Genomic DNA, 22,329 nt, shown 5'->3' on the forward strand with positions numbered 1-22,329 from the left:
TCGTGACTAGATTTAGATTATGCATTTTGGGCAGGAATCCCACAGAATTGATGCAGAGTCCTTCCTAGTGCCTCATATCAGGAGGCACATGCTGTCAATTAGCTCCATTACTGATAATGTTAACTTTGATCATTTGGCTTAGTTGGTAACTGTCAGTAACTGTAAAGTTACTGCTTTTCCCTTTGTAATTAGTAAATGCTTTCTAGAGAGATACTTTGTGACTCCGTAAATGTCTTCTTACTACTCAAATTTTCACTCACTGGCTTTAGCATCCATTAATGATTCCTGCCAGAATCAATTATTATTACAATGGCCACCAAATAGTGATTGTCATATTTCCATTATTCTTTCTTCATTTATAATTTGGCTTTCTACTGTAAGGAAGATCTTTCCCTTCTAATTTGTTTGTTTGTTTGTTCATTTAAGTGTGGACTCATGGATTCTCACTTTATTCAATAAATTATAACTCTTAATACTAGTATTTGCTTTCATGCTCAAATTGTTTCAGAGTTGACCGGTGGGAGTTCTTCAAGCTGGCTCCTGTGGCCTTTTAACATGTCTCCATTATTTCTTGAGTGCTCCTCTACTTTTTAACACAAGATGATCCAGGCTTATCTTGTATGTTCCTTGTCCCAGCTCAGATTCCTTTTAGTGGAGAATGTTATGTAGAAAGCAAGAACTGGGTGCTGGGTGTGTTTATCATTACTGAGGTATCATTGCTTCTACAGCCTCTCAACAGACAGAGCTGGGAAAGAGATGTCTGTATGTACATATTTGCACATACATATATGTGTACACACACATGCATTTACATATGTATTCAATGCATATAGATACATATCTATATTCATTTCTATATCTAGCTATCTATATCAATCTACATATATATATATATATATAATATATATAGTCATAACTTCCCAATGGTACCTCCAGCTCCAATCTAACACAATGACATTCAATCTGTTCTTCCCACTTTCCATAATGGTAACTGCCTTCCCCAATAATGAAAAAACTGGATCCCATTATCCACAATGTATTTACTTATTTGCTTAACCCTAGACCGTATTGAAAGTAGTTTCAGAATTGTGAATTTATGCCTATGCCAAAAATAAGCTTTCTGATTAGAGTTCATTATTTGTTTAAAGTTATTTGAGGGCATGTGGTCCAAATTCTAAAAGTTACTTGGATTAATGCCCCCTTTCAAATGTGATTATGTTTTTATTTGAAAAATGCATCAGTTCACTTGTTTCTGTTTGTATTCAATTTTAATGTCCCCTGATTGTTATTTTAAGCCACTATGGCTTATCATGCGACAATGGATAACCCTGACACCATTGCATCACATCAGGAGGCATACGATGTCAGTTATTAGTGATGGAAGTTGGATCATACAGATAAGCTCTTATCTAGCCAGACCTCTCCATTATAATTTATAAGTAATCTGTGGGGTGCCTTACTCTATTTTTAAAGTAATTCTTACTATATGAACTTAAAACCACCATAACTACCACGATTGAGGGACCCTAAGTCAGATTTACATTTTTCTTTATGGAAATGCCTGCCTTGATGCCATAGGAATACAGACAGAAGGAAGAGCATCTATTGATGGATTACCCAGTGGGTGGGGTCCACAGCTGGCAAGAAGGTGGATATCCAGCTGTGATGAAAACATTGGATTCTACTTGTAGTTCAACAGCACTTAAAACAGAATGCTACACACTCTGTGTAGGTTTGCCAAGTTGTGATTTGGATCCCAAGTCATGAGTTAGGTAGGAAGGAATTAAGGAAGGAAGGGAGAAAGGAAGAAAGAAAGAAAGAGAGAGAGAAAGAAAGGAGAGAAAGAAAGAGAAAGGAAAGGAAAGAAGGAAGAAAGGAAGGAGAGAAAGAAAGAAAGAAAGAGAGAAAGGAAAGAGGAAAGAAAAGGAAAGGAAAGAAGGAAGGAAGGAGAGAAAGAAAGAAAGAAAAGAAAGAAAGAAGGAAAGAAAGAAAGAAAGAAAGAAAGAAAGAAAGAAAGAAAGAAAGAAAGAAAGTCTTTTTATTTTAGGTTTTTCATGTGGAGTTAGAATTGGGTGCCTGCTAAGAAAAATGTCTGTTTGTAAAGAATGCTGCTTTTCTTTTTAACAATAATGCATTGATTTTCTAGTTAGGATAAACATCCTACTGTATAAAACTAGTCGAGTCTATGTTGCCCTCTTGATTCCATGTCTTTTAATTTCTGTCTTTACAGATATTATTTGATCATATTCAAGCGATTGAATCACAGTCCTCTTATATTCCAAATGTACAGATGTTCATGGCTATATTCCCAGTGCCTAGGATGGCACAAAGTATGGCTGAGTGGGAATTCCTTTTTTTTTGTTTTTTTTGAGACAGGGTCTCACTCTGTAGCCCAGGCTGGAGTGCAGTGGCGTGATCACAGCTCACTGCAGCCTCAGACTCCCAGGACCAAGTGAGCCTCCCACCTCAGCCCCCTGAGTAATTGGGACCACAGGAGCACACCACCATGACTGGCTAATTTTTAATTTTTCGTAGAGATGAGGGTCTTGCTATGTTGCCCAGGCTGATCTCAAACTCTTGAGCTCAAGCAATCCTCCTGCCTTGGCCTCCCAAAGTGCTGGAATTACAGGCGTGAGCCTCCATTCCTGGCCAAATTATTATTCTTTCATTCACTCTTCACAGATTTATAGCATGCCCACTCACCTGTTATGTGCCAGAATTATCCTAGGCATCAAACCACAGTGGTTAATAAAATACAGCCCCTGGGTCAAGAGCTCACAGGCTAGATCTAGAGAAAAACAAAAATATAAAAATTATTAAAATCTGTGGGGCCTAGGGAGAGGAACAGGCACTGACAGAAATATGCACTTGGTTTTTGTTGTTACATTTGTAAGGCGTTCTCAATTTATTCACAATTTAGGCACATGGAAGTATTATTCACAGGAAAATGCTTTAAAAAAAAGCACAGCATTTCAGTAAGCAGTTGAAAAAACACAGCATAGTTATGGAAGAGACGGGTAGAGGACTCCAAATTCTTGTATATGTATTTATCATCATCATCATCGTTTTTTTTTTTTTTTTTTGAGACGGAGTCTCACTCTGTTGCCCAGGCTGGAGTGCAGTGGCGTGATCTCTGCTCACTGCAACCTTCGCCTCCTGGGTTCATGCCATTCTCCTGCCTCAGCCTCCCAAGTAGCTGGGACTACAGGCGCTCGCCACCATGCCCGGCTAATTTTTTGTATTTTTAGTAGAGACGGGGTTTCACCACGTTAGCCAGGATGGTCTCGATCTCCTGACCTCGTGATCCTCCCGCCTCGGCCTCCCAAAGTGCTGGGATTACAGGTGTGAGCCATTGCGCCCGGGCCTCATCATCATCATTTTTAAAAAGTAATATTTGAGTTAGCTGAAAAGTACCTAGGATTACCACTGTTGCTAAATGTTTTCAGAGTAAGGCCTGGGTTTTATGGGATCAGAGAAGAGGTGATGAGAAAAAGCCCCCTGCAGTGAACCTGAGTTTAAAAGGATGTAATACTTGCATGGTATTTTTCTCAGTACAACTGTAGTTTTAAAAATGAAGACAGCCCCCCCAAAATATTTCAATACCATGCATAATCCCATCCACAGGTAATGGTAAACAATCTTTGTTTATATCCTTCCTATTTTTCCAGAATATAAATATATTTAAAAGCATATAAAAATATAACCAATCTGTATTTTTTCTTTTGCGATCTGCTTGTCTCACTTAACAATATTTTGTGAATATCTTTATGCATCATCAAATAATCTTCTACCATATCAAATTTAAGGGCAGCATTATATGGAAAGAAAGAATGCTGAAATAACATTGCTGAGAGTAACATATAAAGTTATATACAGATGCAACTATTGTTGTGTTCATTTTTATCTGGCAGAAATCATTTGCATTTCTACTGAAACAAATAAAAATTGCTCATAATCTTATCTGTCTTTTCTGCAAGTTAATATGCAAATGTGTAGTTTTGCATAATCTAGGCCCTAATCAGTAGCCATTAGTAAGTTAAACAAAATTACAGTTCTCTGGAACTGTGCTTTACAATATGGTAGCCTCTAGCCACATGTGGCTACAGAGTACTTGAAAGACTAGCGCACCTGAGGAACTAAATTGTTCGTTTTATTTAATTTTACTTAAGTTTACTTTAGAAACAGTAGTGTCAAAATAAATTAAATTATTTAATTTATTCAACTTTATTGAATAAATTCAACTTTATTATTTAGGCAGGACAATATTTTACTTTAACCATGGCATCTTGGCCTATGTTAAGATATTGCTGCATTGGGCTGGGCGCAGTGGCTCATGCCTGTAATTCCAGCACTTTGGGAGGCTGAGGCAGGCGGATCACTTGAGGTCAGGAGTTTGAGACCAGCCTGGCCAACATGGCGAAACCCCATCTCTACTAAAAATACAAAAATTAGCTGGGCGTGGTGGTGGGCAATTGTAATCCCAGCTACTTGGGAGGCTGAGGCAGGAGAATCGCTTGCACCTGGGAGGCAGAGATTCCAGTGAGCTGAGATCACACCACTGCACTCCAGCCTGGGCAACAGAGCAAGACTCTGTCTCAAAAAAAAAAAAAAGATATTGCTGCATTGTACTGTGTGTGTCCAGTGCATGAGTCATTTTCAGTATTACATGTAAACATATTATTACTCTAGTCAGTGTCTGATTGACATTGATTCAATTTAAATGATGTTTTTCTATGCACTGATGTAACACTGAAATGTGTTCATTTGAATATTTTATACAGGCAGCACTAATTACAATGATACTTATGTAAATCAAAATTGGTAACTAAATTGAAGTATTTATGCCTTAAATTATGATATAATTAAACTGCTTTTTTTAAAAATTAAAAAAAGTGTGAACTGTTTTAAATGTAAAACGAAGGCAGAATTGGGTGGAGAGGTAGAGATTATTACTGCTGTGCCTGGAATAGAGAAACAGAAACAGGAAGAAGGTATGTTGCAAATTTGAGGCAATTTGCCAAGGCAAAGCAAAACAAAAAAAGCTGTTTGTTGTGTAAAAATTGTTCAAAGATAACAAAGCGGACAATATTAAGAGACATTTTCAGCAAATACAGAGAGAATTTGATAACAAAAGTGAAAAAAATCAATAAAAGTAGTTGTCGGAATTCAAAATTGAATGTCCAATAAAAATTGTTTAAAAAGTGATAACAGGCTCTGAGCTTGGAACTTTGGCTAGCTTTATACTGGCTTGGATTCTTGCACAAAAAAGGAAAACAGTTTTAGATGGCAATAGTAAAAGAAATTATTTCAGTTATGGAAATTTTGTTTAAAAGTTGTAACGAAAAGACTTTAAAATATATTTTACAAAAAATGAAAGCTCTTCAATTAAACCACAAAATAATTGCCTGTAGAATACAAGACCAGTATCCAAGATTAATTAATTTAAAATTTGAAAAATTGCAACGACTTTAGCTTTAGATGATTCATGTGATCTATGACACTGCCCAATTAATACTTTGGGTATGTTTTGACTCAAAGGACTCCCATATTTACAAAGAAATGCCAATTCATACCTTTAAAACCTTATAGCAAAAATTTTTTAAATCTTTTACATCTCTCAAGGAAGAACTTCAGTTAGATATGAAAAAAAATCACAATGAATACTGCTCAGCCATGTTAGGTCAAAATTCCAGATGTATTGGAATTTTAAAATAGGAGTCTGATGTTTTCCTGGTGACTTCATATCACTGTATGACACATACCGAAAATATTTGGGCTCCCTTCTCTGAAACAGACTCTGTGAAAGGAGTCATGAATGCTGTTGTTAACATTTTTCAGCATATACGTGCAAATGCTGTGTGTGACTCATCATCAGTTTCAAGAACTGTTGAAAGAAATTAAAGACAATGAATTTACTCTTGTGTTCATTGCCAGTGCTCATTGGTTAAGCCATAGAGTTTTACCAAGCTGTTAACTGCAATTCAAATTTTCTTGAAACAAAAGGAGTGCTTGCCAAATATACAGCAATCAAAGAAAAAAAATAGCAATGTGATTTATGTGTTTTCTCACGGATATCACACTGCATAGGAACAAGATAAATTTAAAACTCCAAGAAAAGGAAAAGCTTATTTGTGACTTAGCTAGACAGTTAAAGGATTAATGTTGAAATTGAACTTTTTTGTGATACAAGTCGATAATAATGATTTTATACCTTTTTCTAACATGAATCAAATATGCATAAGACTTTATTAATAGACAGTTATGTAAATTGGCTGCAAAAACTATAGAAAATTTTAAAGAATGCTTTGTTTATATTGATAAACTTAGAACTGCTTCTCAAATCATGCAATACCCCTTTGAATTCAATGTTAATAATATGGAGTTGACACAAATTAGTGAATTTACTTAACTTGGACAGACATGATTTTGAAACTGACATCCTTTCTCTTCAAAGTAAAATCACTTCTTCTAAAAAAATAAGCTAGTTTTGTCAATGAGGATGCAAATATTAAAGGAAAATAATTTTTGCTACTCAATTCAGTTACAGGAAAACTTTTAGGTATGTTAAAACAACTTGGATATGTGAATCCACCTTTCTTCCAAATGCAAATTTTATGAAACCTAAATACAGATGAAGCACTTCCCGTGAAAATCTAGCATCTGAAGATGTGCTGTGAGTGTAAAATACTCATTGTATTTCAAAGGCTTAGGATGAAAAAGACAATCTAAAATATCTCATTAACAATGTTTTTACATATTGAAAGAATAATATTTTAAATACATTAGGTAAAATCTTATGCATTATTAACAGCAATCTATCTGGTTTCTTTTTTTCTTTTTCTTTTTTTTTTTTTTTTTTTTTTTTGAGATGGAGTCTCACTCTGTCACCCAGGCTGGAGTGCAGTGACACGATTTCAACTCACTGCAACCTCCACCTCCCGGGTTCAACCAATTCTCCTGCCTCAGCCTCTTGAGTAGCTGGGATTACAAGCGTGCACCATCGCACCCAGCTAATTTTTGTGTTTTTAGTAGAGACGGGGTTTCACCGTGTTGGCAGGGCTGGTCTCAAACTCCTGACCTCAAGTGATCCACCTGCCTCAGCCTCTCAAAGTGCTGGGATTACAGGTGTGAACCACCGCGGCTGGCCTTATCTGGCTTCTTTCTACCTATTTTTTAATGTGGCTACTAGTAAACTTAAAATTGTATCTGTGGCTCAATTGGACAGCACTGCTCTGCATTAGGCAGCGTAGATTTACTTTTTAAATAATACTCCAGCGGGACACAGAAAGACCAGAGAGTAATCTTTTTATTACTTAATATGTAATCTTATTTCTGAATTTTGGGTAACTTTTCTTAACATTATTAGCTCATGAAAGACCATGCTGGCCGGGCACAGTGGCTCACGCCTGTAATCCTAGCACTTTGGGAGGCTGAGGCAGGCGGATCACGAGGTCAGGAGTTTGAGACCAGCCTGGCCAAAATGGTGAAACCCCATCTCTACTAAAAATACAAAAAATTAGCCGGGCATGGTGGCAGGCACCTGTAATCCCAGCTACTCGGGAGGCTGAGGCAGGAGAATCGCTTGAACCCAGGAGGCGTAGGTTGCAGTGAGCCGAGACTGTGCCACTTGCACTCCAGCCTGGGCAACAGAGTGAGACTCCGTCTCAAAAAAAAGAGAAAGACCATGCTATGTCTAAGACTTACAGCAACTTAGCAAGTTTAGAGTCCTGTGTCTTTGGAGGAATAATAGGAGTTGAGTGACAAAAGGCAGGCTAAAGCTAGATCATGAGATGTCTTTAAGCCACATGTAGCATTTGATCTTTATTCTGTAGGCAACTGGCAGCCACTGAAGAGTTTTAACGAGGGAGTTGTTGCATTATTAGATTTGTATTCTGGAAAGGTAACAGTTGAAGAAAGCAAGGCATGAATTGCAAGGAGCCAATTATTATTGTACAGGATAGAAAGAATAAAGGCCCAAATTTAGATAATTAGAAAGAGGGCATGGGGGAAATGATGAGATGAATTTAAGGAAGATTTGGTGTGGGAAAGGAAGATTTGGTGATAGGGTGTGGGAAATGAAGGAAAGGAATCAAGAATGAGTCCAAAGTGTCTGATGTGGTCAGCTCCGTGGGCTGTGGTACAGAGTCTGTTCTTATTCGCTATTTATGAGCATGTAAATGTCTCAAGTTTGAGATTGCACAAGAAAGACCAAGCAGGGGAAGAAGGTAAAGAGTTCAATTTGGCCATTTGACTTTGAAATTGTAGAGGGTAAAGAGGAACAATAAATAGGTCCAAAGCTCAGGGGAAGGAATAGGAGCCAGGGATGGAGATTTGGGAATCTGCATACAAGTGGCTAGAACTGTAGGCATAGATGAAATCACCTGGAGAAAGAGGTTTTCCACCTTGCCGATACCTTAGAATCACTTGGAGGGATTTAAAAATAACCCAATGCCTGGGACATACCACAGATGAGACCCAAGCATGACAATCTTTTAAAGCTTTCCAGTTGATTCTAATATGCAGCCAGATTTGAGAACCATTGGTACAGGGAAAAGAGAGAAGATGTGCCAAGGATGGAAGCTGTGAGAAGCTCAACATTTACAGAAAAAACATGGAGACAGGAAGAAGTTGGTGAAGGCACCATCAAATTGAAGAAGCAGGGGGAACCAGAAGGTAGTGATGTCATGGAAGCCACAGGAAGAGGAGGTTTCAACAATCTATTATAAAAACAAAGATCAAGTAATGAAAGAACTGAGAAAAGGTCAACAAGGATTGCTGAATGGGATGAAAGCCCAATTGCACTGAAGAAAACACACACACACACACACACACACACACACACACACACACACACAGAGTATATATGAGTCAGCACCAGTGTGAGGTTTTCCATTATCCTGAACAACAATTGAGAAGGACAGGAGAAGGCAAAAGGCTGGATTGGTCCAGGGTTGGGAGTTTGCAGTGTCAAAGGATGAGGGATTGAAGAGTTGAAGACATGATGTGACTGATGTGACCAACCATGGGGAGAGAACTAAAATGAGAAGGTGAGGGATCAAGTGAGGAGGAAATGAGGTGGTCAGGGGACTGAAGGTCCTGATGTGGTCACAGAATGGGTATAGCACACATATTGTGAGTGGCCTCATTCCCTTTACACCAGCTGCCTCCTCCTCCTAACTCCTCCACTTCCTCCCTCCCACCCTCGATCTCCTCACCCACAAGTGCATCCAGAATGATTGGTGCTGAGGAGGTCAAAGAATTGAAATAGGGCATTGGCTGCCTCATGCACAGAGAAGCCAAAACTCTACCCAGGATGAGGCAGGCATTGAGGTAACGGCTGCATCAAAGTCATCAGTGAAGGTGGGAGGGTGACCTAGAGGCCTGCTAGAGTGGCTGAATGGGGCATGAATCTCCCAAGGGAGGAATGTGTTAGTTTTTTGTTGTTATTTTTTAAACTGAGTCTGTGAACAATGGGCTGAAAGTATAAAAAAGGCAACCTTCCTTTTTTCTCCTCAACCCTGCACTTTAAAATGCAGAATGTTTCTCTTAAATCAAACTTGCCCATTAACAAAAGATTTAAACATGCCTTAGACTCCGCTGTGTCATGTACATTTTAGGAGCATTGCTTTTTTTTTTTTCTTTTTCTTTTGTAATATTCTTTTATCTTCTATACATCTATTGTTTTTTGATAACCTTTAATTTTGATATAGTTTTAAATGCATGCACAAAATGTTGCAAAAATAGTACAAAAAATTTTGTATATATACCTTTACCCAGCTTTGACAATTGTTGACATTTTGCTCCATTTGCATTATCAGTCTCTTTCTCTCTCTTTTTATTTGTACATGCATATTTTTCCCCCAAACCATGTGAAAGTAAATTGGAAACATATTGCCCCTTTATACAAAATGCTTCGGTGTGTAATTCCTAAGAACAGGGACATTCTCTTACATAACCACAGTACACTGATCAAAGTCAAGAAATTTAACATTGACACAATGCTCTTGTCTAATCCACAGTCCTTCCTCTGCTTTGGTCAACTGTCCCAATAATGGCTTTTATGGCTTTTATGGCTTTTTTTTTTTTTCTGGTCTAGGACATTGTGATTTAGTTGTCACATCTCTATAATCTCTTTTCATCTAGAACAGTTCCTTACCCTTTCTTTGTATTTTTTTACCTTGACATTTTGTGAAGAGCATAGACTATTAATTTTGTGGAAGTTCCCTTAGTTTGAATTTGTCTGATATTTTGCCATGATTAGATTCAGGTTATGCATTTTTGGCAAGAAGATTACAGAAAGGATGTTGAGTTCTCAGTGCATCACAGCAGAAGGCACATGTTGTCTGTTTGGCCCAACTGGTGATCATCACACCATTGCTTTGTCATAGCAAAGGAAAGTTCTTTTAGCTTTATTTTTTCAATTTGGAAGGCATCTTGCATTGCAGCAAAATTTTCTTTTTTACACAAGCATAACTAGAGGCTTTTAAATTATTTTTGATTAATTGCAAATAACCAAAGAGCAATAAGCTAGGTTGCTTTTTTTTGAAGAAGAAGAAGCAAGTTTAAAAAACTTGTGGAGTTTTACTGTCAACAAGTATACTTACACTGAAACAAAATCTATTACTTTCAGAGAAAAATGAGAAAACTATACATTTGTAAATAAGCTTGATAAAATGCAATTTAAGATTATTAAAGGACAAAGTTCCAGACACAATGTACATATATATATGTGTGTGTGTGTATATATATATATATATATATATATGTCTTGAAACAGGGTCTCACTCTGTCACTGAGGCTGGAGTGCAGTCACACAATCATGGCTCACTGGAGCCTCCTGGGCTCAAGCAGTCCTCCCACTTCAACCTCCCAAGTAGCTGGGACTACAGGCCCATGCCACCACGCCTGGCTACTTTTTGTATTTTTTGTAGATGCCCGGTTTTTCTATGTTACCCAGGCTGGTCTCAAACTCAAGGGCTCAAGCAGTCCGTCCACCTTAGCCTCCCAAAGTGCTGGGCGTGAGCCACCGTGCCTGGCCAAATGAACATATTTTTAAAATACTGATATGAATATATCCTTAAAGTACAAGGCCTTTATAACTAACATTGTAATATGCCAGGCAATACAATATAACCAGAAGAGACATATGGCTTAGTAGAGAGGAGTGAATCCTAGCAGTGATCGCTACGTAATGATTTTAGGCAGATACTCAAGAGTCTGACAGAGGGCAGTCATGGGACTGGTTGTGCCACGGGGAAGAAGTTGAAAATGGAGTTTCAAAAGATTTGAAAATAAGAGTTGGGTCAACACGCATAAATTTACTTGCTTTGAAGACGTTGAAATGGGATCCAGGAACAGGAAAAAAGAATATTTATTGTTTTGCCTTTGCATGCCAAAATGTAATCTCTCTTTTTCTTCTAGACTTTCCTTAAAATAACAATTGTCTGCATGTAGAATGAGTGTGTTTTAAAAGAGCCATTCAGGGCTTTTTTCGGTGCTCATTTCCTGTACTGAGTAGCAACATGATGACAGACTAGAAATTCTACTGGCTTTGAGTCAGACTGACCCTCAAGCCAAGCCTCACTCTGCCACAGACTGGCATGAGGCCTTGAGCAAGTCACTTGACCTCGGTGTCTCAATACTGTATTTAAATGAGAGAATGAACCTTGCGGGGTTTGGAAGGTTAGAAATAACACATATAAATAACTCATAATACTTTACAAATGCCGTGGTCTCTCCTAGGTATTCAATAACGGAATTTATACGTGAGGACAATTTCATGAAAAGTTTAGTTTAATGAAAAGAGCTCTGGTCTGGGAACCAGGACACCAGGGTTCTGGTCCCTTTCTAGTTTATTTAACTAGTAAGCTCCTAACCTTGGCCTCAAACGTTTTGGACTGTAGTCCCATTAAGCAAGGAGTGTTGGCGAGAGAGAAACAGGTCAAGTTCTTGGGGAGCTGGCAGGGAGCTAACATGGAACCATTAATACAAGTTGGGCTGTTTTTCACTGGCAGGCTGAACACTGTGCTGTGGAAACACGGAGGTGAGTGAATGAGTGCGCAGCTCTGCCTGGGCCAGGGGGCGCCACTTGAACTGGGCCTGCTTGAATGCTCCTGTATGGATTTTTCCACTGGAGAAAGGAGGGTGTTCCAGGTACCCAAGATTTAGCAGGTGAAGAGACACGGTGCTGCCACCGTGCAAAATGGTGCTTCACATCAAATGCCACTGCAAGCAGCTTCTGAGACTGCCCCTGACTATTAAGTTGTATCAAATACATGTTAAGTAGGCCAGGTGCGGTAGCTCATGCCTGTAATCCCAAGCACTTTGGGAGGCTGAGGTGGGTGGATCACTTGAGGTCAGGAGTTCAAGACCAGCCTGGCCAACATGGTGAAAACCCATCTCTACCTAAAATACAAAAATTAGCCAGGCATGGTGGTGTGCATCTGTAATCCCAACTACTCTGGGGCTGAGGCCAGAGAATCGCTTGAACTCGGGAGGCGGAGGTTGCAGTGAGCCAAGATCATGCCACTACACTCTAGCCTGGGTGACAGAGGAGACTCTGTCTCAAGAAATAAACAAAAAATAGAAATAAAGATACGTAAAAAGTAAGGAGTCCTGAAGGAGTGTGACACCTGCATAACAAAATCTTCAATGGAGCTGCTATTTAATGAATACTAGTCATGTGTCAGACACTGCCTTCAGTGTTTGCCAGGTATCTATTCATTTAATTCTCACAATAACTTGATGAGGTGTTTATTACCTCGATGAGGTAATTATTAGCTCCATTTTAGAGAGAGGGAAGGAAGCACAGAGAGGCTGATGAACCTGTACACTGTCACACAGCTAGTAATAGGTAGGGGTAGGAATTTCACCCCAGAAGTTGTTTGGTGGAATTAGGGAATAGCTTCAGAGAGCAGGGACAGAGGACACCCTCCTCCAATCGCACACACATTGATGGGGACGGGGGTGCCTACTGGTGGGAGGTAAGCAGACTCATACACCTGAGGTTCGTGGAGTCCTAAGAAAAGTGGAGACACTTTGGGACAACTAGGCAGGGCGATCAGAGTCAGCAAGGTGAGGGGGTAAACAGCCTGACTCCTGAGCCACCCGCTTGGGTTCAAGTCCTGGGTCTCCAACTTTCTAGCTACCTAACCTCTTTGTGCCTCAGTTGACCCATATGTTAAATGAGGATAATTTCACCTACCTCTTAGAACTATTGTAAGCATGAAATAATTTTGTTTTGGAAGCTGAAGAAGCTATCAAAGCAGGTAAGTGTTAGGGGAGCTGGCCTCACCTTCCTTGTGGCCCAAGAAAGATATTTACCCCAGGGCATTCTATAGGCTTCACTGGTGAGATGTCTTTCCTCTTAGGCCATCAAATATTTGGAATTTTTTTACTTGCCCAGTCATGATAGCTCACATCTGTAATCCCAGCATTGTTGGGAGGCCAAGGTGGGAAGATCTCAAGCCTAGGAGTTCCAGACCAGCCTGGGCAAGATAGTGAGACTTCGTCTCTACAGAAAATAAACAAAATTAGCCTGGCATGGTGGTGCGTGCTTGTAGTGCCAGCTACTTGGGAGGCTGAGGTGGGAGGATCAATTGAACTCAGGAGTTTGAGGCTGCAGTGAGCCAAGATCGCACCACTGCACTCCAGCCTGGGTGACAGAGCAAGATCCTGTCTCAAGAAAAAAAAAAAAAAAAAAAAAAAGAATTTTTTGACTTAAACTTTGTGGTGAAATGAGAGAAGACCTGAACTTAGGGGTAGTGGTGGTCTTGGGGCCAAGACAGAGAAAAACGTTTCTTTCAGTCTCTACAGGCACTTGTAACACTTGTAAAGTGCTAGGCCTCTGGGTTATAGGATTATCCCCACCTGTCCACACATCTCTGGGAAAACCACAACCAGGTAGCTGGTTTCCCAGCAGCCTTCATTTTTGCTTTTTTTTTGGCCAACACCTCACTTGAATTCCCTCCCATTAGGCATTTACCTGAAATTTTTGGGTGATGAAGTCTGCTTATTAAAAATTACTATACAGCTTTACCTTTCAAAGTTGGTGTGACTATAAGCTGCTTTTTTTTTAATTGAGTTAAAATGAAATAACATCGAATTAGCCACTTGAAAGTGAACAATTCAGCGGCATTTAGCACATTCACAACGTTGTGCAACCATCACATTTAGTTCCGAGACATTATCGTTGCCCCAAAAGGAAACCCTTACCTATACAGCAGTCACTTCCCCTGTCCCCCCCGCTTCCTGTCTCTATGGATTTACCTATTCTGGACATTTCATATAAATGGAATCATACAACATATGGTTTTTTGTGTCTGGCTTCTTTACCTTGGCATGATGTTTCTGAGGTTCATCCATGTTGTAGTATACATCAGGACTTCATTTTTTTCATGGCTAGATAATATTCCATTGTATGGCTCTACTACATTTTGTTTATCCATTCATCTATTGATGGACATTTGGATTGTTTCCATCTTTGAGTGTTGTGAATGACGGAACAATGTTGCTATAAACATTCGTGTTTTTGTTTGAACACCTGTTTTCAAGTCTTTTGTGTATATACCCAAGAGTGGAGTTGCTAGATCATACAGTTACTCTGTTTCACCTTTCAGTAAACTGCCAAACTATTGTCCACAGCAGCTGCACCATTTTACATTCCCGCCAGCAATGTACGAGGGATCCAATTTCTCCGCATCCTTACCAACACTTATTTTCTGGCTTTTAAAATGTGTTTCTTTATTTACTCACATATAGCCATCCTTGTGGACGTGGAGTGAGATCTATTGTGATACAAACCGCTTTTTGATTTGGCAGTGGTTCTCTTGGCTTTACACTGGAATCTCCTGGGTATTTATTTATTTATTTATTTATTTACAATCCCAATGCCCAGGCTGTACCTGGGGCCAATTTCATTAGACACTAGGGCTAGCCCCAGGCAGTGGCAGTATGTTTAAAGCTCCCAAGGTGATTCCAGTGTGCAGCTGAAATTGAGAATCGCTGTAAAGATCCTAGCCCCCTATTGCTTACATACTTTTTTTCTTTTTTTTTTTTTGAGATGGAGTCTCACTCTGTCACCCAGGCTGGGGTGCAGTGGCCCGATCTTGGCTCACTGCAACCTGTGTCTCCCGGTTCAAGCGATCCTCCCATTTCAGCGTCCTGAGTAGCTGGGATTACAGGTGCCTGCCACCACGCCTGGCTAATTTTTGTGTTTTTAGTAGAGATGGGATTTCACCATGTTGGTCAGGCTGGTCTTGAACTCCTGACCTCAGATGATCTGCCCGCCTTGGCCTCCCAAAATGCTGGGATTACAGGCGTGAGCCACCACGCCTGGCCTTACATACTCTTTTTAATCAAAATCTTAAATAGTGTTAAAATAGCTGGGTGAGTCCCACATTCATCTGAAAAAATGGCTGGGAGTGATCCAGATCTTTGTCAGCCACTCTAACCCTAATAGCTAATGCCAAGTTTTTAAGAGGGGAAGTGATTTCACCACAGCGGCACACAGGGGCCAGGGAGGCAGAATGTCTCCAAGGGTCCCAAATGAACTGGTGAAAAAAAAATTATATTAAAAAAAAAAAAGAAACAAAAGGCTTGATGACCAGGGCAGCTATTAAGGACTGCCAACCCCCATCAGCTCCCTCACCTGCCCTGCAATGAAAGTTTGGGACAGCAGCATGATGGGTAGCCTTACAGTGCAGGCCAATAGCCTATGGATATTTCCAATTAGCACCTCAGCTACCCATCCACTGCCACCACCACCACCACCACCACCTCCTCCTTTTTAACAGAGGGCTCTTTTCTGCTTTTGACTTCCTTCTTCCCAGTACACACTTGCTCACTGTGTAGGACAATGTGGCTCTTTCTCTGAATTTTTAGAAACTCTGTTGCTGATGTCCAGCTTGGCCTGTCTGCTCAGAAGCAAGTGGGCCCATTTGAAAGGGAGGTAGGGATAGGACTAATACTTAGTACCAGCATTTTGCTAAGTGGGTCACCAAAGCTTTCACCCTAAGCCTGGACTTCATCTTGTTGTCTATATTGTCACTGCACTGTAGTCACACACTCCCAGGAACACACCTAGAGTTGAACAAGCAGTTTTCTTCTCCTTGCAGGCGGGGGAAACACATACCATGGGAATAGGGGCAGTGATGGGGCAGGGGCTCTCAATAAGAGGGTGGGAGAAAGGATGACTTAGAGGATTTGCACCTGGGTATGTTAGAGGCACCTGACAGCAATAACCTGTCAGGTGAGAATGACCCTGTATGTCAAGTGCACCTGAATGTGTGTTTGGAGTTCCCAGCATGGCCAACCAGAGAGTCATTCCTTATCTATGGGGAACATCTGAGCCTCTGGCCTGGCCAAAGCAGTGTGGGTCCTGAAGCGGATTGAGGCCCTTAGTTTAGGGTAAATGAAGGTTGCCAGGTTGTTAGGGGGAGGGTGTTCTCCTGTTGAGCCCACTGCCACTGGATCGTCCCCGTATGTAAGTTACCAATAAACTCTATGTCTTTGAGTCTCTTCTTTGGCCGCTTGAACCTGGTGCCTTCCCTACTGAAGTTAATAGGCATCTGGCATGACACTGTGTCAGGTGGTTTTGGGGAGCGTTTAGGGAAGCCAGGTGTTGCTCTGGATTGGGAGCTGGTGCAGGGGGCTGGGGTGGGGGGAATTCTGTGATTGGATGGTTTAATAAATGTCCTCTAGAAGCAGAGAAAATTAGAGCCAGGCTACAGCTGTGGTTGGTAAAGAAGTAGCAGTCACTCATATTAGCCAGGACTGGGGGGAGAGGTGGTGTTTGGTCATATTTGTGGTTTGGACAAGGCTTATGTTTTCTCCATATTCAGACATGATTACAGAGTGGTCTTGTTTGTGTTTTGTCCCACCCTGGTCATAGAGTGGCCTTGCCTGATGTTGGTGTTTTCGGGAGTTGTTTCTGTTCAACAGGACATCCAGGCACAGCTGTGAGTGCCTGGCCAGCTCCGTGAAGGCAGGACTGCTTTACTCTTTCTCAGTCTTCCTTTTCGGGCAAGAGTAGTCAGCGGCAGGCTGCAGGACATGAATCCACGATATCCACATTTTCACCATTGGCAAGACTGTTTCAAGAATGCAGTCTCTAGTCGGACTAGGGTAAATCTAGTCTCTGCTGAGTCTTTTGTTGCAGGACGAGTTGCTGAAGTGTCTGATAACAGCTGTGCAGTATTTAAGACTCTGCACAGGATCCACTGGTCGACTATAACACAATTACCACAAACAAAATGATTATTAGTCCTGAAACAGGCCTGGAAGCCAAGGGCCTAGATTATAAAACTCAGGTAATGAGAACATGTTCCTGAATCCAAATAGGTACTCACGGCCCAATTGGAGGTGTTTAAAAGAGGCCTCGAGCAGGATTATGTTACTGGTAAGTAGGACGTGCATTGGGAACATCCTTGCAATAACTCCTAATGTTACCCCAACAATGTAGGTTCCATATTGAGGCCAATTTAACTCTGATGCTGTGCTAACATCATGAAGCATTTGTTGTGGTTTTTTATTTTTTGTTTTTTGAGACTGTCTCGCTCTGTTGCCCAGTCTGGAGTGCAGTGGCGTGATCGCGGCTCACTGCAACCTCCACTTCATAGGTTCAAGTGATTCTCATAGCTCAGCCTCCCGAGTAGTTGGGATTACAGGTGTGCACCACCAAGCCCAGCTAATTTTTGTATTTTAGGTAGAGACGGGATTTTGCCATGTTGACCAGGCTGGTCTCCAACTCCTGGCCTCAAGCAATCCGCCTACCTCGGCCTCCCGAAGTGTTGGGATTACAGGCATGAGCCGCCATGCCCAGCCAATGAAACATTTGTTAAACTCCACTTTTGCTATGGCTGTCTGATAAGTTAAGCAAAAGCATCTCAGGTTTTTCATCTCTGCTTTCTACCTTGCAGGAAACAAGGTGAGGCACAAGTGCTGGGGATGAGATTTCAAGCCCGAGGGCCACCTGTGCTGCCAGACACAAGCTGCAGAGCATAACCAGCTACGCAGTTTGCAGGCCAAGGGCAAAATAAAAACACGGGGCCCCTTGTTCGAGAGTTAAGAATTTCAAGATGGCAACAGCAGAGAATTAAACCAAGTGCAGGGCCCTTTTGATGTGAGGCCCACACTGGTGCTGAGTGGGGAAAGGCACACCTGAGGCCCATGGAGCCCTACTGCTCCTGCAACATGCAGGACAAAGACAACTCTATTGTCAGTGACCTGACTCCAGGGGAATGGCAAGAAGTGAAGAACATCCCAGGAAGAAAGAGGAGCTGCAGACTGACATAGCTAACTGAAGGATGAGAATTGCAATAGCTAACAAAATTGAGAATCTAGGACACAGAGAAGAATGGTAAGGCATGCAGAATAACAAACAGGTGGCCATGGGTAGACAAAAATTAATGCAGGTCCTAGAAAAAGATTCAGTTCTTAACAGAGAAAGGTCTGTTCAACAGACCCTTGTTAAACACTTGTGAAGACACTGCCCAGTTTTTGTAGAAAGGTGAAGAACTCAGCAAAACAGCCGTTGCCTGGGGGAAGAGGTGAGTTTAATATCCAGGTTCTTCGTTGCTTTTGTGGAGGTACATGAGTTCATTGATTTAAATTTTGTCTAACCATTACAGCAATTCCTGTGGCCGTGAGAGGCACAAAAGCCTGACACGATGATGGAGGCATTTGCCCAGGGATATTGTCAGTGCAGTAAAGAATAATTTTAGTTCAGACGCTCATGCTGTCTCCCCTTTGCCATCATTTTGTTGAACAGCAGCCATAACCCCAGTGTCAAAAATAAGCCCACCGCAAAGGCTATTGCCATTAATAGAGGCGCCAGTGATGGAGGAGTCCTGCTAGACAAGCAACTCCGGAGTCTGCAGTTTCCTAATTCAATATTAACAACAATGCTGTCCTCTTACTGGCTTCTCCCTCATTTTATTTTGCGTGAAACTGTAGATAACGTAAATGCCCAAGCGCTTTCTATTCAGTCCTCAAATGCAAAGCAGACCCTTGCTAATAATGGTAATAATCCGAATGAGTTTAACTGCAGCATTGTAAGAAAAGGCAGGCAGTACTCTTAGACTACAGGGGTGGATCTCATCATTTGATTTTCCCGACTCCGCCAGGAAATAAGAGGGGCCTTGGCTTGGGGAGAGGTGTGTGGGGAGGCGTAAGGGGTGGGCCCCCCGGAAATCCTGCTGCGCTGTTTAAACCTAAGGTGACCTAACGGATGGCGGGAGCGGCCGCGCGAGCCTTGGAGCAGGGCGCGGCCATTGGTGACGCACGCCGGGGAGCACGGCGCCCACGTTTCCACCATTAGCGAGGCCTCACACCCGGCGCTCCAAGTTCGGGGCTGGAGGCGTCCCGGCTTCCTCCCTCCCGGAGGCGGGACCGGCCCCGCCCCCGCGCCCCGGGTCGCTCCCGGCGGCCCCTCCCACCTCCTAGTCCTGGCCTCCCCGGGCGCAGCGCACTCCCAGCCGGCCGCAGCCTGACACGCCGCGCGGCCCCCCAGTCTCCCGCGGCCGCTCCCCCAGGCATGGCACAGGGCCTCGCCTCACTATGGCAGCAGCACGGCACAGCACGCTCGACTTCATGCTCGGCGCCAAAGGTGAGGGCGCCCGCCGCCACCTGCGCGGCCATCCCCGCCGCTCCCGCCGCCTGGCGGGCTGGGGCGGGGGTCGGGCGGGGCGTGCGCCGCGGGCCGAACAATGCGGGCGGCCCGCGCGGCGCCGCACTCTCCCGGACTGCCGCGCACAGCGCGCTGCGGGGCCGCGTGCACCGGCGGTCGGGCGGAGGCCGCGCTCCTGCTGGCTCCGCGCTCCATCTCGGCCGCAGCTCGGGGCCTGGAGGGGCAGTCCCGGGTGCCCGCCGGCCGCGCCGCCCTTCCGGGCCCCGGCCGTCCACCCGCGCTCCCACGCGGGCTCGCCGCCTTCGCGCTCCCGCTCGGGGAGTCCCCGGGCTGCCGGGCGCGGGCGGACCCCCCATGGGACGAGGGTTGCAGGGACTGCGGCGGAGCGAGGCGTGACCCGCGCGGCGAGCCCGGGCTGGGGGCGTGCGCCGAGCGGGGCTGCCCGCGCGACCTTTTCCTGTTCTTGCAGGCGGGTAAATTTCCCTCTTGGGGGCGGGGGTTTCCCCTCGTAGGGAGCTGGGGCTGGGGAAAGGTCTGCGGACGCGCAGCGCTTGCAGAATTCTCAGCCGACTGCGTAGGAGACGGATCCCCCGGAAAGGAACTGGGGGACGGGAAAAGGAAACGATTATTATTATTGGGGGTGGGGAGGCATGAGGTCTGGGCGCGGGAATCGTTTACACCCCGAATCGGGGAGCTATCAAAAGACAGCCGGCCGGGCGCGGTGGCTCACGCCTGTAATCCTAGCACTTTGGGAGGCCGAGGCGGGCGGATCATGAGGTCAGGAGTTCGAGACCAGCCTAGCCAACATGGTGAAACCCCGTCTCTTCTAAAAATACAAAAATTAGCCGGGCGTGGTGGCACGCGCCTGTAATCCCAGCTACTCGGGAGGCTGAGGCAGGACAATCGCTTGAACCTGGGAGGCGGAGGTTGCAGTGAGCCAAGATCGCGCCATTGCACTCCAGCCTGGGCGACAGAGCAAGACCCTGTCTCAAAAACAAAAAAAAAACCCGACCAGAAGAGAGAGGCCTGCTAAAGTCGGAACTGTGTGCAGGAAATTTGAAGGGGAAGGATAATTTGCAGGCTTCTTTTCTCGGGGTGCCTCTGTCGTGGGGGGTGGGAGTCGCGGGAAGGATAGAACTGCCCTTTCTTTTTCTGGTGGCTTTTAAACCTGTGACTGCCGCAGACTTGAATCTGCACTTCGCATAGGTTCCACTTGGAGTGTCTCGCTCATACCTTGCTTTTCCCACTGTTTTCCTCGAATTGGATAGAGCAGGCTTTTCTCTTACCATTTTTAACACTGTTCCTTTCTTTCTTTCTGAATTTCTGAGTACTCACTTTGCATTTTCTCCCGCAAATTTAAAGGATCTCCGAAGGCACAAGATCTAGTGAAGACTGAGGATTTGGAGCAACACCTGGGTTTGAGTCTGGCTTCTTCCTGATGGGCTCTGCGTGTGGCCTTGGGTTTATGTTAACCTTTCTGAGCCTTCCCTGTCCATTAAAAAGAAAAAAAAAAAGTGTACACCTCTTCGGGCTTTTACTCTTAAGGGGGTAGCTGTGGAGCACACTGTAGGGTTTTTAAGCAATGTCAGTGTATTTAGGTGGTCTGAAGTGACTTAGAGAAAACAAAGCATGTTAATTTTAGTTCCCACATTTCTTAGGTGAGGATGGTAGGGCATGGAGACTGCTAGAGATGAAATGGTGCTTGAGTGGTGGAGCTGAAGAGCCAAGGTTTCATTAATAACCCTGCCAGCCTTAGGGCTGAATGGTTAATGAAAGCTCTAGCATACTGAATTTAGCGGTGAGGAGAAATAGTGTGTTAGGGTCACCCAGCTAGTAAGGGGTGAGTCTGGGAAGTGTCCCTGTTGTGAGCACCTTGTGAACACTCACCTGTATTTATCGTCCATGGATTTTCTTAACTTTTTTTTTTTTTTTTTATTCTGAGATGGAGTCTCACTCTGTCGCCCAGGTTGGAGTGCAGTGGTGCGATCTCGGCTCACTGCAACTTCCATCTCCTGGGTTCAAACAATTCTTGTGTCTCAGCCTACCAAGTAGCCGGGATTACAGACTCGAGCCACCACACCCAGCTAATTTTTTTTTGTTTTGTTTAAAGTAGAGACGGTTTCACCACGTTGGCCAGGCTGGTCTCAAACTCCTGGCCTCAAGCGATCCGCCTGCCTCAGCCTCCCGAAGGGCTGGGATTACAGGCATGAGCCACCGTGCCGGTGTGTCCATGGGTTTTCTTTTATGCTTTAAGGAGGGTGATCTCAGCATGGAGCCCAAAGACTCTGGCACTTCCCTTTGTCCTTAAACCTCCTTGGCCAAATTTAGATTTAGTCTCTTGAAGTGCTGGTTCACAATAGGATGTTTTTGTTGTTTTGTTAAAGTGGGAAAAGAGCGAATGAAGAAAAAGTGAGAGAATTTTAACACTTGGGGCTGACACTGTCCAGGAGAACCATGGAGGTATCGTGTGGGAGGGAGGAGGAGAAACTGACGTTTTTGAAGTTGGAAAGGTGTGGAAGTGGCATCTTAATTTAGTTGTGCAAAGAGGAAGTAAAAAGATTGACGATAAAGACGTGTATAGATCAGAATAGAACGTTCTTAAGAGGGAAAGATGAAACATGAGCTGTTAATATTTTAATTCCCAGTCTGTTCTTAAAGATGAGAAAGCTTTGATGGCAAGGCGAACATTCTAGAAAGAACTG

General features: G+C 43.2%; 2 protein-coding genes across 9 annotated transcripts in view; both read left to right on the forward strand.

The window, feature by feature from the left end:
- Positions 1-12,644, forward strand: part of MBTPS2 (membrane bound transcription factor peptidase, site 2) — a 94,486-nt gene extending 81,842 nt beyond the window's left edge. Inside the window, exon 13 of the transcript XR_010111204.1 lies at positions 12,015-12,644. The gene's annotated coding sequence lies outside the window, so the exon portion shown is untranslated. The remainder of the gene's footprint in view (positions 1-12,014) is intronic.
- A 6,561-nt stretch (positions 12,645-19,205) lies between these two features.
- The window catches only part of SMS (spermine synthase), a 66,863-nt gene continuing 63,739 nt past the window's right edge, over positions 19,206-22,329 (forward strand). Inside the window, exon 1 of one of the 8 annotated variants that reach the window (XM_055106235.2) lies at positions 19,206-19,606. In XM_055106235.2, the coding sequence (XP_054962210.1) occupies positions 19,558-19,606 (49 nt within the window). In that variant the 5' untranslated portion in view covers positions 19,206-19,557. Of the gene's footprint in view, positions 19,607-19,744; positions 20,101-22,329 lie in introns of those variants that run through there. The other 7 variants (XM_055106236.2, XM_055106239.2, XM_034949382.2 and 4 more) reach the window with 7 other exon arrangements.

Source organism: Pan paniscus, chromosome X (assembly GCF_029289425.2).
Source record: "Pan paniscus chromosome X, NHGRI_mPanPan1-v2.0_pri, whole genome shotgun sequence".
In the NCBI taxonomy this organism is placed as follows: domain Eukaryota; kingdom Metazoa; phylum Chordata; class Mammalia; order Primates; family Hominidae; genus Pan; species Pan paniscus.